We start from the raw sequence: 18,880 nt of genomic DNA on the forward strand, positions 1-18,880 counted from the left end.
AGGAGAGCTCGCGTTGCGGGCGTATGGAGCGCGTGCGCAAGGCGATGGCGCGCTTCGAGCAGAAGCTGGACGCGCAGAGCCAGCGGCGCCGCGTGGTGGGCCGCGTGTGCAGCACGCCGCACGCCATCAACAACCTCATGCACGTGGGCCTCCGCAAGGTCACCTTCAAGTGGCAGAGGGGCAACAAGATCGGTGAGGGATGCCACCCTCCATCCTACCCCCTCCCTCCTCCTCCCCCCTCCCTCCTACCCCCCCTCCCTCCTCCCCCCTCCTTCCCCTCCCCTCCCTCCGCCCACCCTTCCCCTGTGTGTTTGCGTGCGCCTGTGATTGGCCGTGTAGGGGAGCGGTGGCGCAGTGGTTAGCGCTCCGCTGAGCCACAGACCCGGCGAGCCGAGTTCGATTGCCGCTCACGGCCACCAACACCGGTGACGATTATCTGAACCGGTCCGGGGCTTTCTCTAGGTCGACTCAGCCTTAAATGAGTGCCTGGTACGGTGTGTAAACATCAGCACTGGAAAGACAAAGGCGGCCGGGCGTGGTGCTGGGCACCCACGCGTTTGTGTGCCGTGCCGGCCTTCGGGCCTGCTCGCTAACAGCACTTGCCCTAATAGTTTGGTAAGGCTATACGGGGAAACTTTGTCTTTATGCGCGTGCGTACCTGTGTGCGTGCATCTCCAGGTGAGGGGCAGTACGGAAAGGTGTACACGTGCGTCAACGTGGACACAGGAGAACTCATGGCCATGAAGGAGGTAACGACAGCGGCACAGAGGGCAGCCGCCAGTGCGCATGTGCCAGGCTAGGTGCGCCTAGAGGCCGTCGCACGAAGCGCCGCAGGCTCCCTCGCCGGCGGCACGGGCCCACGGCACGGACGCGGCCGCTGTGGGTTCGCCGAGCGAGCGGTGCCGCGGTTGGCGCTGCGAACCCGGCGGCCCGAGTTCGATTCCCGCTTGCGGAGCGACATCGGCGATAATACAGGGTGTTTCAAAGCGATGGACCCGATTTGAAATCGCTATATCTCTGCAGCCACGAACCGCTCATGAATGAAACTCTTACCACTTGAAAGGGCGGGGCATAGAGAGGGCGGGGCATAGAGAGGGCGGGGCATAGAGAGGGCGGGGCATAGAGAGGGCGGGGCATAGAGAGGGCGGGGCATAGAGAGGGCGGGGCATAGAGAGGGAGGGGCAGAGAGAGGGCGGGGCATAGAGAGGGAGGGGCATAGAGAGGGAGGGGCATAGAGAGGGCGGGGCATAGAGAGGGCGGGGCATAGAGAGGGCGGGGCATAGAGAGGGCGGGGCATAGAGAGGGCGGGGCATAGAGTTTCAAATGATTACCGCTCCATGCCTCTCCCAGCGCACAAACAGCCCCTAGCCTCAGTCACTCGCGAGACGGTGACCCCGCAACACACAAGGGGCGTTTTGCGTTCTGCAGTTCAGCGAGACTGAATCCGTGATTGCGGTGCAGCGTGCGTTTCTACGGCGTTTTGGCATTGATCCGCCAATGTCAAAGAGCATTCGTCGTTGGTGCCGACAATTTGAGGAAGCAGGCTGCTGTTGATGTAAGGGGAATAGCACAGGGTGACCACGCACCTCAGAGGAAAACGTGAGAAGAGAGGCGTTTGGGACGAATTCAACTATCGTCTCGATGTTGTCCGTACAGCAGGTGGAGGGCACATAGAGAGCATTTATAAAATGGTTAAAAAAACTTGATAACTCATTAAACCGTTCGTAACTTTTTGTGTAATTGTAACATGTAGCCATCGTGAAATATACTGCTTTGAAATTGGGTCCATCTTTTTGAAACACGCTGTATTATCTGAACCAGTCGAGGGCTTCCCCTAGGTCGACTCGGCCCCACATTATTGTCTACCTTGGTGCGCAAGTAAACATCAGCACTAGTGAGACACAGGTGGTGGCGGTGGGGCGTGGTGCTCTCTCCGCCTTCCCATCGTGCGCCGTGACGACCTTTTTAAATCCTTTCCCGTTCGGACGACGCCTGCAAAGTGTGCAGGCTGTGGATCGCGTTCACCGCCAAATCTCGGAGCGCGCTAGCGGCTCGGCGTTCGTTTTATTTCGAGAGGCGCAGCAGCAGCAACAGCAGCAGCAGCAGCAGCGCCGCTTGTTTTTAAAGACGTCGTTACTCGCCGCGGAGAAGCGAAGCGACACGACCGCCGCCGCCGCTCTGGTGGCCGGCGCCAAACTGTGCCCGGCGCCCTCCCGCGTGGCCTTGTGGGAGCCTCGGTACCGATGAAGTCATTCTGTTTTAGTTCCGTTCCGATGATGCACGTACTCACACGTGGAGAACGGCGGCGTAGCGGTCGGTGCGCTGCGCTACGAACCCGGCGGCCCGAGTTCGATTCCCGCTCACGCCCAACACCAGTGACGATTAGGTCGACTCAGCCTCAAATGAGTACCTGGTGCGGTGTGTAAACATCGCCACTGGGAAGACAAAGGCGGCCGGGCGTGGTGCTGGCCACCCACCCCCTCGTGTGCCGTGCCGGCCTTCGTAGGTGCTCGCTAACAGGGGTTGCCCCAACAGCCTGCTGAGACTACATGGTGGATCTTTGTCTTTGTGTGAATGCGTGTGCGCGTGTGCGCGTGTGTGCGTGCGTTCTCGCTGGCCCTGTAGATTCGGTTCCAGCCCAACGACCACAAGACCATCAAGGAGACGGCGGACGAGATCAAGATCTTCGAAGGCATCAACCACTCCAACCTGGTCCGCTACTACGGCGTGGAGCTCCACCGGGTGGGTGCACGCACCTCTGCTGGGTGGACAATGCTGGGTGGACAATGTTGAGCGACAATAGTGGGTGGACAGTGCCGTGTGTGTGTATATATATATATCTGTGTCCATCTTTCTGTCCATAGCTCCGTTTATCTCCACGTGTTTCTCTGCGCTCACCGCTCGCCGCGTCTTGCCTCTGCGCGCAGGAGGAGATGTACATCTTCATGGAGTACTGCGACGAGGGCACGCTGGAGGAGGTGTCCCGCCTGGGCCTCCAGGAGCCCGTCATCCGCCACTACACCAAGCAGATCTGCACGGCCATCACGGAGCTGCACGAGCGCGGCATCGTGCACCGCGACATCAAGGGTAGCGCCCGCCGCCACCGTCGTCGCGACGCCGTTCCGACGCCGTAGTGACATCATTCAGACGCCGTAGTGACGTCATTCAGACGCTGTAGTGACGTCATTCAGACGCTGTAGTGACGTCATTCCAGCGCGACATCGCACGCGCTTAGAGTATTTGACTGCTACTATAAGTGTCTACGATGACGATGATGAAATTGTCCACTTCGTTGAGCTGTCATTTGTGGTGGCCAGGTCACTTCTGAAAGAGCTGCCCAGCTCAGCGGGGCCCTGACCTGGCAAAATACAAAATAGTTTATATATTTACTTATATATATTTTGTATCATATTAATCGCTGGTACCTCCTCAAAGCACCTGACCAACATGAGAGAGTTGCCCGGACGCCCTCTCTCGGCGGGGGTCTCTCGCTGGCGCTCCTCTCCCGGAGGCCCCTTCCGGCGGCAGCGGCGTGAGCGAGCACTTGCAAGGGCTGCGCCTTTGCCTTTCTTTACCGTGCAGCCGAGCGCCGGATGTCTTTTTTCATTCCCCCTCCGTCGCTAGGAGCGAACATCTTCCTGACGTCGACGGGGCACATCAAGCTGGGAGACTTTGGGTGCTCGGTGAAGCTGAAGAACATCTCGCAGACCATGCCCGGGGAGGTGAACAGCACGCTCGGCACAGCCGGTGAGCGGGCGACCACAACGACGCCCGCCGATCGGCGGCGCCCGTCAAACCACGGGGATGGGTCACACCGACGCACGCATACATACACGCACACACGCATACACGCACGCACACATATATACACGCACGCACACATACATACATATACGCACGCACACATACATACACGCACACACACATACATATACGCACGCACACATACATGCACGCACGCACACATACATACACGCACGCACACATACATACACGCACGCACACACGCACACACGCATACACGCACGCATACACGCACGCAGCGACGCAGTGGCAGCTGGCCCGAAACGACGTCCGCCATCCATACGGAGCAGTGGGGGAGGGGGGGGTGAGGCTTTCATCCAGCAGTGGAGAGACCACGGCTGACGATGATGATGACGACGCTGCTGCCCCGTGTGCGTGTAGCGTGGCGGTTAGCGCGCTGCGCTACGAACTCGGCGGCGCCCCGAGTTCCGATTCCCGATCACGGCCAACACCAGCCGACGATTATTGGGTACCTGCTACGGTGCGTAAGCATCGCCACTGGGGAGACATAGGCGGCCGGACTTTGTGTTAGCCACCCGCCCCCTCGTGTGCCGTGCCGGCCTTCATCGTTGCTACTCGCGAACAGCACTTGCCCCAACAGTCTGTTAAAGGCTAAACGGGGGATCTTTGCTCCTTGTGCAGCGTACATGGCCCCGGAAGTGATCACGCGGGCACGGGGCGAAGGGCACGGCCGGGCGGCCGACATCTGGAGCCTGGGCTGCGTCCTCATCGAGATGGCGACAGGGAAGGTGAGGCCGAGACCAAGGCGACCAGGTCCCCCGCGTCGGCCTACGTGGCCTACGTGGCCTACGCAGCCTACGCGGCCTACGTGGCTTATGCGGCCTACACGGCCTACGCGGCCTACGCGGCCTACGCGGCCTACGCGGCCTACGCGGCCTACGCGGCCTACGCGGCCTACGCGGCCTACGCGGCCTACGCGGCCTACGCGGCCTACGTGGCCTACGCGGCCTACGCCGCCTACGCGGCCTACGTGGCCTACGCGGCCTACGTGGCCTACGTGGCCTATGCGGCCTATGCGGCCTACGTGGCTTATGCGGCCTACGTGGCCTACGTGGCCTATGCGGCCTACGTGGCCTACGTGGCCTACGCGGCCTATGCGGCCTACGTGGCCTACGTGGCCTATGCGGCCTATGCGGCCTACGCGGCCTATGCGGCCTACGTGGCCTACGTGGCCTATGCGGCCTACGTGGCCTACGTGGCCTACGCGGCCTATGCGGCCTACGTGGCCTACGCGGCCTATGCGGCCTACGTGGCCTACGTGGCCTATGCGGCCTACGTGGCCTACGTGGCCTATGCGGCCTATGCGGCCTACGTGGCCTACGCGGCCTATGCGGCCTACGTGGCCTACGTGGCCTACGCGGCGTACGCGGCCTACGCGGCCTACGTGGCCTATGCGGCCTATGCGGCCTACGTGGCCTATGCGGCCTACGTGGCCTAAGCGGCCTACGTGGCCTACGCGGCCTACGTGGCCTACACGGCCTACACGGCCTACGTGGCCTATGCGGCCTACGCGGCCTACGCGGCCTACCCGGCCTACACGGCCTACACGGCCTACGTGGCCTACGCGGCCTACGTGGCCTACGCGCACGGCGGTCGGGGACAAGTGCGGATGTGAGCGCGTGAGCGGGTCGACGGCCAGCGCCTCGCCCGCCCGTGTGTTTCCCCGTTGCGTGTGTGTCGCAATCGGGTACCCCATACCCGTACCCTACCCGATACCCGGCTACCCGTTTGCGACCCTGGTGCGGCCGGGTACGGGTAGTCACACGTGACTTACCCCCACCAATGAGTGAGAAGGCCGTGAGTCACTGGTGAGTCACCGTTTGTCACTCATTTCCCAACGTCTTGTCTCTTCTCACAATTCAAGTTCCTAGAATCAACCCACCCGCGCCTGCAACATGGCTTCATCCCAGAGGTCGCAATCGGGTACCCGTACCCTACCCGATACCCGGCTACCCGTTTGCGACCCTGGTGCGGCCGGGTACGGGTAGCCGGGTAAGGAATCAAAACCCGTTTGCGACCTCTGGTGTGTGTACGGGGGGACGGACAACAAACTAAAGACAAAAAGCAGTTTTAAAGAAATTTCTTTGTCAACCTCGATGATGATTTAAAAGTGCGTAGCTTGAGTAGCTTCCTGACATGGGAAGGTAGAGCGTTCCAGACGGCCGCATGAGTGCATCTGAAAGTGCGCGATGTGGTGGCCGTCTTGATTCGATGGCCGAAGCAAAAGGCGCCTCCATGAACCATCATCACGAGTTTGCGTGATGACGGTTCATGCTGCGTGACGAGATGGGCGAGGTTTTGAGGTGTCGGTTTAACACGCAGTCGGCTGTAACAGGAGAAGGCGGTACAGGGGAAATGTGGCCTCCACCTACTCCGTCTGCACGGATCGATTGTTTCCCCCTCGTATGCGTAGGTTTGATCCCACATGTTAAACATTAATTAATTGACCGATTACACATGAATGTCCATAATACAGGTTTTTTTGGGTTAGATCGCGTAAATATATAAATGTGTGGGCAGCGTTGAGTCTATGGGCAGCGTTGAGTCTATGGGCAGTGTTGATTCTATGGGAAACTTTGAGTCTATGGGTAGTGTTGAGTCCATGATGCAGTGTTGAGTCTATGGGCAGTGTTGAGTCTATGGGAAATGTTGAGTCTATGAGCAGCGTTCAGTCCATGGGCAGCGTTGAGTCTACGGGTAGTGTTGAGTCTATGGTGCAGTGTTGAGTCTATGGTGCAGTGTTGAGTCTGGTGCAGTGTTGAGTCTATGGTGCAGTGTTGAGTCTATGGTGCAGTGTTGAGTCTATGGTGCAGTGTTGAGTCTATGGTGCAGTGTTGAGTCTATGGTGCAGTGTTGAGTCTATGGTGCAGTGTTGAGTCTATAGTGCAGTGTTGAGTCTATGGGCAGCGTTGAGTCTATGGTGCAGTGTTGAGTCTATGGGCAGTGTTGAGTCTATGGTGTAGTGTTGAGTCTACGGGCAGTGTTGAGTCTATGGTGCAGTGTTGAGTCTATGGGCAGTGTTGAGTCTATGGGAAATGTTGAGTCTATGGGCAGCGTTGAGTTTATGGTGCAGTGTTGAGTCTATGGTGCAGTGTTGAGTCTACGGGCAGTGTTGAGTCTATGGTGTAGTGTTGAGTCTACGGGCAGTGTTGAGTCTATGGTGCAGTGTTGAGTCTATGGGCAGTGTTGAGTCTATGGGAAATGTTGAGTCTATGGGCAGCGTTGAGTTTATGGTGCAGTGTTGAGTCTATGGTGCAGTGTTGAGTCTACGGGCAGTGTTGAGTCTATGGTGCAGTGGTGAGTCTATGGTGCAGTGTTGAGTCTATGGTGCAGTGTTGAGTCTATGGTGCAGTGTTGTGTCTATGGTGCAGTGTTGAGTCTATGGGCAGTGTTGAGTCTATGGTGCAGTGTTGAGTCTATGGGCAGTGTTGAGTCTATGGGCAGTGTTGAGTCTATGGTGTAGTGTTGAGTCTATGGGCAGTGTTGAGTCTATGGGCAGTGTTGAGTCTATGGACAGTGTTGAGTCTATGGGCAGTGTTGAGTCTATGGGCAATGTTGAGTCTGTGGGTAGTGTTGAGTCTGTGGGCAGTGTTGAGTCTATGGGCAGTGTTTAGTCTATGGTGCAGTGTTGAGTCTATGGGCAGTGTTGAGTCTATGGGCAGTGTTGAGTCTATGGTGTAGTGTTGAGTCTATGGGCAGTGTTGAGTCTATGGGCAGTGTTGAGTCTATGGACAGTGTTGAGTCTATGGGCAGTGTTGAGTCTATGGGCAGTGTTGAGTGTATGGTGCAGTGTTGAGTCTATGGTGCAGTGTTGAGTCTATGGGCAGTGTTGAGTCTATGGACAGTGTTGAGTCTATGGGCAGTGTTGAGTCTATGGGCAATGTTGAGTCTGTGGGTAGTGTTGAGTCTGTGGGCAGTGTTGAGTCTATGGGCAGTGTTTAGTCTATGGTGCAGTGTTGAGTCTATGGGCAGTGTTGAGTCTATGGGCAGTGTTGAGTCTATGGTGTAGTGTTGAGTCTATGGGCAGTGTTGAGTCTATGGGCAGTGTTGAGTCTATGGACAGTGTTGAGTCTATGGGCAGTGTTGAGTCTATGGGCAGTGTTGAGTGTATGGTGCAGTGTTGAGTCTATGGTGCAGTGTTGAGTCTGTGGGCAGTGTTGAGTCTATGGGCAGTGTTGAGTCTATGGGCAGTGTTGAGTGTATGGTGCAGTGTTGAGTCTATGGTGCAGTGTTGAGTCTGTGGGCAGTGTTGAGTCTATGGGCAGTGTTGAGTCTATGGTGCAGTGTTGAGTACATGGACAACGGAGAAGGGATGAGGCTTTGAGCGAGGAACAGAATGAGGTGAAGGAAGGGATGACGATGATGCCGTGACAGACGGTGGTGACGACGTTGGACGATGTGGTGTGTGTGTGCTTGCGTGTGCGTGTGTGTGCGTGTGTGTGTGTGCGTGCGTGTGTGTGTGCGTGTGTGTGCGTGCGCGTGTGTGTGTGCGCAGCGGCCTTGGCACGAGTACGAGCACAACTTCCAGATCATGTACCGCGTGGGCATGGGCCACAAGCCGCCGCTGCCCGAGCGGCTGAGCCCCGAGGGGCGCGACTTCCTGGCTCTCTGCCTCGAGAGCGACCCCAGCGACCGCTGCACGGCCAGCCAGCTGCTGGACCACGCCTTTGTCAAGGTGCGCACGCTCACCACGACACGGCCGCCGCTCCCCTCCACTATGGATAGTAACTACTACAACTACTACCACTACAACTACTACCACTACTACTACTACCACTACAACTACTACTACCGCTACAACTACTACCACTACTACTACCACTACTACTACTACCACTACAACTACTACTACCACTACAACTACTACCACTACTACTACTACCACTACAACTACTACTACCACTACAACTACTACCACTACTACTACCACTACTACTACTACCACTACAACTACTACTACCACTACAACTACTACCACTACTACTACCACTACGCAGAGAGAGGCACACACACACACACAGCTGCTGCTGGACCACGCCTTTGTCAAGGTGCGCACGCTAACCACGACCCTGCCGCCGCTCCCCACTGTGGATCATAATACTACTACCACTACAACTACTACAACTACTACCACTACTACCACTACAACAACAACAACCGCCATTCGCCACTAAGTGGCGGTGACGTCACCACGACGCTTGTGCCAGGCCATGTGCACCCTGAGGCCACGTGAAGTGTCGAACGCCCGCTGGCAGGAGGTCACGGGGCAGACCCAGGTGCCACGGGTCGACTGACCGAGATGACCGAGATGACTGGCTGATGCACCACCTGTGCCCCCTACTGTGCCAACTTGCTGTGCTTTAGCCACCCGGCGCTCCGCTCGTTGTTGTGAGCGTCGCTCCTCCGCCCTCCGTTGTTGTTGGAAGGCGACTGCCTCCAACTGCCCAGTAGCGTCCTTCACGAGCCTCCTCCACTGAGGCCGATCTTGACACCGCTGGTACCAGTCATCGGCAAGTCCACTCAGCTCCACGTCCTCCTGTACCACATCACTCCATCTCTTCTCTAGCCCGTGCCGCGCCCGTTTAGCCCCCTCGATCCGGCCGAACAAAAGCTGTTTAGGCATGCGGTGGCTGGGCATGCGGGCTACATGACCCAGCCAACGCAGCCTTGCCTGCCGGAGGAGCTCACTGATGGGACTTTGCCCAGATCTTTCAAGGACTTGTGAGCTCCTCACACAATCCAGCCTGGTTAAACCCAGGATGGATCGTAGGCAGGCCAGCCTAAATGTTTCCAACCGGCGAAGATGCTCCACTAGGGGGGTCCACGTTTCGCAAGCGTAGAGAAGGGAGGGAATGACCGTGGCCGAGAAGACCTGAAGCTTCGTGCGGAGCGACAGACCAGGTAGCTTCCACACAGCGTTACGCAACCGATGAAAAGATATTGCCGCTCGACTGATTCGGAGTGAGACCTCTGCTGATAAACTGGAGCCGGTCATGAGCACACTGCCCAGGTATGGGAAACTCTCTACTCTCTCCACAACTGCCCCATCACCGATTGGGAGTTGTGGGGGCGGAGTGCCCGATGGTACAAAATACCCAGGCAGGTGTTTAGTTTTGGTGGGGCTGATGGTAAGGCCCCACCTCTTAGTGGCACACTCCAGTCTCAGCAGCAGCGTCTCCAACTCCTCTTCTGAATGAGCAGCTATTACCAAATCATCGGCATACATAACGTGGTTGACCAATAGGGAGCCATCCCTTGATCGCACCCGGGCGTCGATCAGCCTCCCATTATATCTGTACCAAATGGTAATTCCCCCGGTACAGCTATTGAAGGCTTCACGAACTACGCAGTCGAAATAGATGTTAAATAATGTGGGAGCCAGAGGACATCCCTGTCGCACCCCAAGGTGTACAGGGAAAGGCTCCGACTCCCGGCCACGTAGTTTTACCCGGGCCCGCTCACCATCATGAAGGTCCTTAATGATCGTGAGCAGAGGGTCAGGGACTCCGAAAGCACGAAGAACAACCCAGAGCCCAGTCCTACTGATGGTATCATAGGCCTTGACCAGGTCAATAAAGCAGAGATGTAGGTCTTTTTGGAATTCCCTACACCTCTGCTGTAGCAGACGGACAGAAAATATGGCATCTGTGCAGGACCGCCCTTTCCTGAAACCACATTGGGGCTCCGCAAGCCTCTCCTCAGCATGCCTAGCAAGGCGATGTTGAATAATCCTTGCCAGGACCTTACTACACAGAGAGAGGCACACACACACGGCCAGCCGCTGGGCACCGCTGTGGTCACAGTCTTCCTGCACACTCACTCACTCACTCACCCTCACTCACCCTCACTCACCCGCTCACCCTCACTCACCCTCACTCACCCTCACCCTCACTCACCCTCACTCACTCACCCTCACTCCCTCACTCTCACTCCCACACCCTCCCTCACCCTCCCTCACTCTCACTCCCTCACCCTCACTCACCCGCTCACCCTCACTCACTCACCCTCACTCCCTCACCCTGCCTCACCCTCACCCCCTCACCCCAGGTCTGCTTGGATCAGGATGAAATCTGAGCGGATCGGTCGACGCCAACCGTGGCCTTAACCCCGCGCGACCTCCGGCGACCTCCGGCACGCGGCGCCACCGCCGGACAGATTGCCCCCCCCCCTCCGTCATCGCCGGCTGCTCCACCGGCGCCCGGCGGCGCTACGGGGGGAGGGGTCTCTCACCCCCCCGACCGGACCGTGGCGCGGGTCGCGTCTCCCGCGGCGGTTCGCGAGCGCAGCGCCGACGAGCGTCGCCGGGGGCGGCGGTGAGACACGGGGGGGGGGGGGGGGTATGGGACCCGGCACCGGACTCTTGAGCGGCGTTCGTCTGCCCCACGCCGCCGCCGCGAGCTGACGACGACGGCGATGGCGACGGTGACGCAAGGGAGAGCTGGGAGGGGGTGCGCATCACCGCGCCGGGGCGCGGCAGTGCCGACCGCCGCGGCGCACGGTGCCTACGTGAGAGCGCGGCGATGCCGAGCGTTGCCGCGACGGGAAGCGCGTTCCCCCCGGGGCTCCTCGTCGTCGGCGGCGGTTGGTGGGGGGGGCGACGTCCTCGCGGCCGCCGAGCCCGGCAAAGCGATCGCTCTCGTCGGCTGTAGACGCCACCGGGACCCGTGGGTAGGGGGGGGGGGGCCGGGAGGTTGCCGGGCCCGCTGTGGCCACCGACCCAAACGTACGTCGCTCTCGTCAATCGTCGGCCCGGGGAATCGATTCTTGGCCCGAGGTGGCGGAGTGCGTCGGGGCGAGCCGCCCTTCGCCACCGCTGTCTCTCTCCACCCCCCGCCCCCGTCCCTCGTGCAGCGTGAATTGTAAATAGTCGTTGCGTGTTCCGGTCGCCCCTCTCTCTCGATGTCGACACGGTTGTGCCCAAGTGGCTCGCGGCGCCGTTGCCACAGTCGTAACGGGGCAAGCCATCGGGCGGGCCGCACGCACATGCACGCACGCACATGCATGCACGCACGCACGTGCACGCACGCACATGCACGCACGCACATGCACGCACACGCACGCACATGCACGCACGCACATGCACGCACGCACGTGCACGCACGCACATGCACGCACATGCACGCACATGCACGCACGCACCTGCACGCACGCACGCACATGCACGCGCACGCACGCACATGCACGCGCACGCACGCACGTGCACGCACGCACATGCACACGCACGCACATGCACACGCACGCACATGCACACGAACACACAAGTACACACACGTGAACGCACATACACGCACGCACACACACGTACACACGCATACACACAAACATGCATACACACGCGTACACACACACGCGCACACACGCACACATGAAGACACACGCACACTCCACACCCTAGCCCCCCTCAAAGGGAAGTATTACGTCACCTACCCAGCCCCCCCCCCCCCATCATCTCCCCGTTCTCTACCTCAACGTGCCCCCCGCCCCCTCGTAAAGCTCTCCCCTCCCCTCCCTCCCTCCCTCCCTCCCTCCCTCCCTCCCTCCCTCCCTCCCTCCCTCCCTCCCTCCCTCCCTCCCTCCCTCCCTTCCTCCCTCCCTCCTCTCCCTCCCTCCCTCCCTCCCTCCTCTCCCTCCGTGCTACTTAGACTTAGCCCCCCACCTGAACTGCTGGTGGGGGGGGGGGGGTGTGGGGACGTTTGGTCGATGCTGCCTCCCAGTGTCTACCATCCCAGCTGTTGCCCACAGAACGTCACTCCCACACTGAGGCGCCCCTCCCCTCTCTCCTTTCTTCAGCCACTCGGTTCCATCGCTGCACAACCTCCACGCCTGTAAATGATGACTCGTGGCGGTGTTTGTTGTTGTTGTTTGTTGTTGTTTGTTGTTGTTGATGCTGCTGCTGACGACGTTTACCAGCCGCGCGGGTTTGTTTGACCGCGCGGCGCGCCGAAGCGTCGTGCCGTGAGGAGTGCACAAAGTGGTCGGTGCCAGACCAGGCCTCGGATCGCATTTTAGCAACTCGTTTTTATTTTACCGAGTGACGGTTCGCGACCGCCGCTCCGCGACTTGGCGACGAATGAAACCGAAGGTCCAGATGTTGTCGGGCGGGGTCCGGTGGGCACAAGAAAAACGGATGTCAATGGTCCCCCACGAGGTGACCCCCAGGAGCGCCAGCTGCAGCTGCAGCTGCTGCTGCTGCTGCAGCTGCTGCTGCTGCTGCTCCTGCCGCCGCCGCTGCCGCTAAACAGATCCGTGGCCTATTGCGGACAAACCTGAAGTCAGAAATGTTCCCGTGATGAACCCAACGATGTAAATAGGAGCCGGTGGATTGGTTCGTTTGTACTTTGGATCTTTTATGCAACCGTCCTTGTTTGCGTGCGCCGGGCGGGCGGACGGAGCAGTGGGCGCGGCGCGGATTTTGAGCCGCGCGGTTCCGCGAGCGACTCGGTTTGCGCTCCTCGTGGGGACGGGCGTGTGGACCCCCCGTCTGTGGAGGAGCCACCCCGAGTCTCTCCCTCCCGCTGTGTGCACGAGGGCTGTCGTCTCCACCACCCCCCCCCCTCTACAGATCGAGACTCTTGACGACCGTGTAGGCGACGAAGCCCTTCGAGCGATCCGTTAGTCGGCGATTTGACGACACGCGTGGGTCCACGTCGTCGCGTGGGTCCACGTCGTCGCGTGGGTCCACGTCACACGTGGGTCCACGTCACACGTGGGTCCACGTCACATGTGGGTCCACGTCGTCACGTGGGTCCACGTCGCCACTTGTGGACCCACGTCGTCACGAGGGTCCACGTCGTCACGTGGGTCCTCGTCGTCACACGAGGGTCCACGTCACACGTGGGTCTACGTCACATGTGGGTCCACGTCACATGTGGGTCCACGTCGTCACGTGGGTCCACGTCGTCACTTGTGGACCCACGTCGTCACGAGGGTCCACGTCGTCGCGTGGGTCCACGTCGTCACACGAGGGTCCACGTCGTCACGCGTCCCTAACCCCGGAAGGTTCGACGGCGACGTGGGCTCACGAAGTCCGATTACCGCGCGGTTACTAAGCGAGCCCCCCCCTCCCCCCGCGTGCGCGCTGCGACGTCGGAATCACTGTCTGCGTTTTCGCGATGAAACTTGAATCGATGGGCGCTGCTGCCGCTACTGCTGCTGCTGCTGCTGCGACCGCTGTGTGGCTGCTCGCGCGGTGCGGAGACGGGGTGTGGTGGACTGTGTTGGGCCGCGAGCTTGAACCGGCGTCCACTCTGAGCTACGGAAATCTATTTAGTTGGAACCGCAACGGTGTAACCGCTATTGGCCAAACAAATCTCGCAGTGCTGCAAAAATTACCCGCAAATGACTCGGCTAGGATCTCGCACACAGCAGCAGCAACATCATCGTCTCCCCCCCACTGCGAAATCTTAGCAGGGCCCCCCGCCAGAAGCGTCGTCGCACGGCATCGCCGGTGACACCGCCGTCGGCAAGAAGATGCCGCCGTGGCGAAATGCCCAAAATGGTGGCGAAGTTTCCGAGGTAGACAAGCGTGAAGTCAAATATCAATCCACTGCCTGGGATCGGCCGTCCATTCCCGACACCCGTTCCTCCCTCCCTCCCTCCCGCGCGCACTGCGCTGACTTTAGTTGTGGTGGTGTAAAGGCGTTCGTTTTAAAATGGTCGTAGAGTTTGGAGCTGTCGGTCGACGCATCGCGAGAATAATTTTACAGGGCGGGGGGGTGGGGGGGGTGCCGTTTGTAATGGCCAGATAAATTTTTACAACAAGAATGATACCTTCGATTGGTAATGTAAAAAAAGATTTAAAATAAGAAGCATAACCAAGAAGATAAATATATAGCGGATGATGACAATGATTGTTGTTGTTGTGTAAGATATAGAACTTAGGTGTCTCGTACTCTGAACGACGCTGGACGGCCATGCGTTCAGCTCCCGTGAGCTGGTGGTCTAGGCAAGGCTGGCGGCACGCGCACCGGCTGCGGGCGAGCGAGCGACTAAGCAGCGCGACGTCTCTCTCTCGGCGTTTCACTTTTATTTTGGCGGGGGCAGGGGGGGGGTTGTTTTAGTTCCGTTGTTTTGTTTTCTGATCTCCCTCCCCCCCCCGAAAGCTTTATCTCAGAGGACAAAAAAAATCTAAATATATAAAATACCTCCCAGCGATCGTGCCTTCACAACCAAACCCACGCCCGGTTACCCAGCCGCGTGTAAAGAACCTCCTCAATCTATTCTCGTTTTTTGTTGTTTTATTTACCGCGGCCGCCGCGATTATTCGCGTCGGGCAAGCGCCCGCGCTGGAACGTCGCGACCCAGGCCACGGCGTCCGCAGACACGAGGCCCCCCCCCTCCACGCCCCCCCCCCCCCCCCCGGCGAGCCCCGCGCGGGGCAGCTCACCCGCTCGCCACGGGCTGCCGCGCGTGACCGCGCCCCGGTTCCCCCGTCACCGCCGCGGTTCGAGCGACCGCGGCGGTGACGGCCAAACGCCTGGGACCCGTGGGGGGGGGGGGGGGGTCCGACGTCGACACCGTCGTGTGTACAGGAAGTTCGTGACTAAGTGTTCATTGTTAGACTCTGCAGGGTACTCCGCGCGGCGTCACGCGGTCGCCGACGCCGCTTTAGCCGGGGGGCGCGCCACCGCGCCGAGCGTCGTGCGGCGGAATGGGCCGATGCCGGCAGCGGATGAGGGGTCGGGGAAGCTTCCATGCCTCTCTGTATTACCACAATTCAAGTGCAATTCATGATAAAAGCTACAAGTCGTTGTTTTCTCCCCGCCCTCGTGGACTCGCTCTTTTGCCTGCCGCGTCGTCGTCGTCGGTCGAGCGAGCGAGTCGGGCGGGTCGGGCGTCTGCGAGCCGCCACGCGGCGCGTCCGAATGCCGACCCGCGTCTCCGCATGCGGGCCGATCGTTGCTGTGACTACGCGGAGCGACGCCCCGTCCTGCTCAAGTTGGCCGAGGCCGCCAAACTAAAACTATCAAGTCACGTCGGTAGAAACAATAATAGATCACGGCGTTTCGATCGCAATGCAAGCAACCGTCATCAGGTGCGATCAACACAACAGGGGAACTGCTGACGAAGGAGAAAGATTAACACGTAGGCTTTCGCGACCAATATTATTCATAATCAACGTTTTTGGGTTTAGATCGCGTTATTTATAAATGTGTCATAACCCTCCACCACCCGACACGGTCAATCAGTAAAAAAGTGCCACGTTGACAAAAGACAAATAGTTCACTGCTTTAGCCCACCGGTGTGTTGAAGCGTGAAACCACAACATTTACAATTTGAGTACGACGTTTCGCTGGTAATTGCATCCAGCATCATCGGGCAATTCGCCACACCGGTGGGCTAAAGCAGTGAACTATTTGTCTTTTGTCAACGTGACACTTTTTTTACTGATTGGCCGTGCCGGGTGGTGGAGGGTTACGACACATTTATAAATAACGCGATCAAAACCCAAAAACGTTGATTATGAAGGAGAAAGAACAGCCGCAACAAGAGGTTATATAACGAATGAGGCAAGCAGCTGATGCAGGCTGCTTCTAAACGGTAGACTACCTCCGCTGTACTTAACTCAGCTCACTTGGTTTCTCTAATCAGGGACATCTCACTTGTCTCCGGATGATTTGCTTAACAGTTTCGATGTCGTCACTCTGTTCACCAAGGTAGCTGTGCCTGGCACCATTGCAATCATTGAAGACTTGGTCCAACAGGGACTGAATCCTGATGTACCAAGTTTGGTGAGGCACTGCCTTACCAACACTTACTTCACCTGGAATGGTACTTTCTACAAACAAAATGAGGGAACCCCTATGGGTTCTCCCTTATCGCCAGTGGTAGCGAATGTTTTCATGGAGAAATTTGAGACAGATGCCATCCTGACATCCACCCTACGTCCTTCCTTGTGGAAGAGATACGTGGATGACACGTTCGTCATCTGGCCACATGGCCAGCCAGCACTGAACCAATTTTTCAACCACATCAATTCCATACACCCATCCATAAAATTCCCCATGGAAGTGGAAAAGGATGGCAAGCTACCATTCCTGGATGTTTTGATCGAGAAGAGACCTGATGGCTCGTTGGGACACTGTCTACAGGAAAGCCACCCACACGGATTCCTATCTAAAGCCTGATTCCCACCACCATCCAGCCCAGAAGAATTCCCTCATCAAAACACTGCACCATAGGGCCCGTTGCATCTCCGACCAGCACCACCTAGCCAGTGAGCTTGAGCACGTACACCAGGCCCTCAAAATCAATGGATATTCAAACCGCACAATCCGCAAAGCTGTATTCCCAACCATGGGGAGAGAACCGTCTGAGGACCCAATCAAAACCATCACCTTGCCATACATAGCAGGTGTTACCAAAAAGATTTCCAAAATCTTGAACAAACAAGATCCAGGTTCGATTCAACACAGTACACACAATCCGTGATTTGATCCCATCTGTGAAGGATGTGATTCCCAGAGGTGGGACAAAGTCATTGTTATGCAAGTCCAAGTCGAGTCGCAAGTCATCAAATTCATGACTCGAGTCTGACTCGAGTCCAAGTCACATGACTCGAGTCCACATCTCATAGGTGGGACAAAGTCATTGTTATGCAAGTCCAAGTCGAGTCGCAAGTCATCAAATTCATGACTCGAGTCTGACTCGAGTCCAAGTCACATGACTCGAGTCCACACCTCTGGTGATTCCTGACATGCAATACCCTGGTGTCTACAAACCAAGCTGTGTCTGCGGCAGCAGTTACATTGGGGAAACTAAGCGACATGTCTCGGACCGTGTTCGCGCACACAAGGCAGATTTGAAACACGGCAGAACCAATACTTCTGCCGTGGCTGATCATCGTTATAACGCAGTGGGCTCACACGATATTGTTTTTTCCCGAGACCAAGGTACTCTGCAAATCATCGAGCTACCACCAAAGATGTGTCCATGAAGCCATCCAGATATATAAACACAATTTCAACCGAGAAGATGGGTACAAACTGAGCAATCATTGGAAAGATGTTATTAACCAGTTTAGGTCATAACTGGCTATGATGCCCCCCCCCCTTCCTACCTGTCGTTAGCAGCTATTCTCGACTCTCTGAGTCACATTCACGAACACAGCTTCTCTCTCTCCCCCTGCCTCCGATTATCTATGCCCCCCTCTTTCTCCCCCTGCCTCCGATCTCCGCCTTGTCTCACGCTCAGCAGTCGTTTATGACTCTTGGGCTATGCCCATTTCTACCCTTTAGAAGCAGCCTGCACCAGCAACTTGCCTCCTACCTTTTAACACGTTCCTTCGGAGTGGGCAGGTAGGAACTTGGTTGGACAGCGCATTCGTGCACGACAGAAAGCTCGCGGCCACGTGACGCACTTCAACCAATCCGGGAGCGTACTACATGTTTGGGAGGGGCTATGCACGACAGACAAATAACACTGGTCAACAACAAAAAAAAAAATTTTGGCCTGGACTTTTGCAGCTGTTTTAGACTAATTGCAGGGTGCTGATTCTATCACATCTCATTTTATGCTATCGGCATACCCCATTTTCATTGATTTTACCCGAAATTAACTCTGTCACTTATGATTGCAAGTTGTTGCGAGTCAGTGACTGCTTTAGTGTTAAAATATGGTGCTGTATTTTTAGGATAGTGTGTTTACAATATAATTTTATGTAGATATCCACATTTATTTAATATTTTTCTTCTGCAATTTTTATTAAAAATGCAATATTTGATATCTCAAAAACCTGATGTGATAGACAAAAACTGATGCCAGATTTGGAATCAGCACCCCAAAATTACATTAAACCCGCTGGAATACCTTATGCCAGAAAAAGTGTGTTGACCAGTGTAATCCCTGGTGGGCTGTGTGGAACTGTTCCTACCTGTATGACCTCTTGTTGCAGCAGCTCTTTCTCCTTCAGAATTTCCCCTGCTGTGTTGATCTCACCTGATGACGGTTGCTTGTGTGGCGATCGAAACGTCGTGATCTATTATTATTCTTCTACGTGACTTTACCGAAAGAACCAAAGAGTATGGGATTCCTGCAGTCACGAAAGCTTCAAATC

The 18,880-nt window shown here is 57.1% G+C and overlaps 1 protein-coding gene across 1 annotated transcript in view; it reads left to right on the top strand.

The window, feature by feature from the left end:
• Window positions 1–12,290, top strand: part of MAP3K4 (mitogen-activated protein kinase kinase kinase 4) — an 86,869-nt gene extending 74,579 nt beyond the window's left edge. The window contains 8 exon segments of the mRNA XM_078880308.1: window positions 1–192; window positions 679–749; window positions 2,626–2,742; window positions 2,928–3,087; window positions 3,625–3,747; window positions 4,447–4,553; window positions 8,321–8,500; window positions 10,873–12,290. Coding sequence (XP_078736434.1) covers window positions 1–192; window positions 679–749; window positions 2,626–2,742; window positions 2,928–3,087; window positions 3,625–3,747; window positions 4,447–4,553; window positions 8,321–8,500; window positions 10,873–10,899 — 977 coding nt within the window. The 3' untranslated portion in view covers window positions 10,900–12,290.
• The last annotated feature ends 6,590 nt before the right edge of the window (window positions 12,291–18,880 follow it).

Source organism: Lampetra fluviatilis, chromosome 57 (assembly GCF_964198595.1).
Source record: "Lampetra fluviatilis chromosome 57, kcLamFluv1.1, whole genome shotgun sequence".
In the NCBI taxonomy this organism is placed as follows: Eukaryota; Metazoa; Chordata; class Hyperoartia; order Petromyzontiformes; family Petromyzontidae; genus Lampetra; species Lampetra fluviatilis.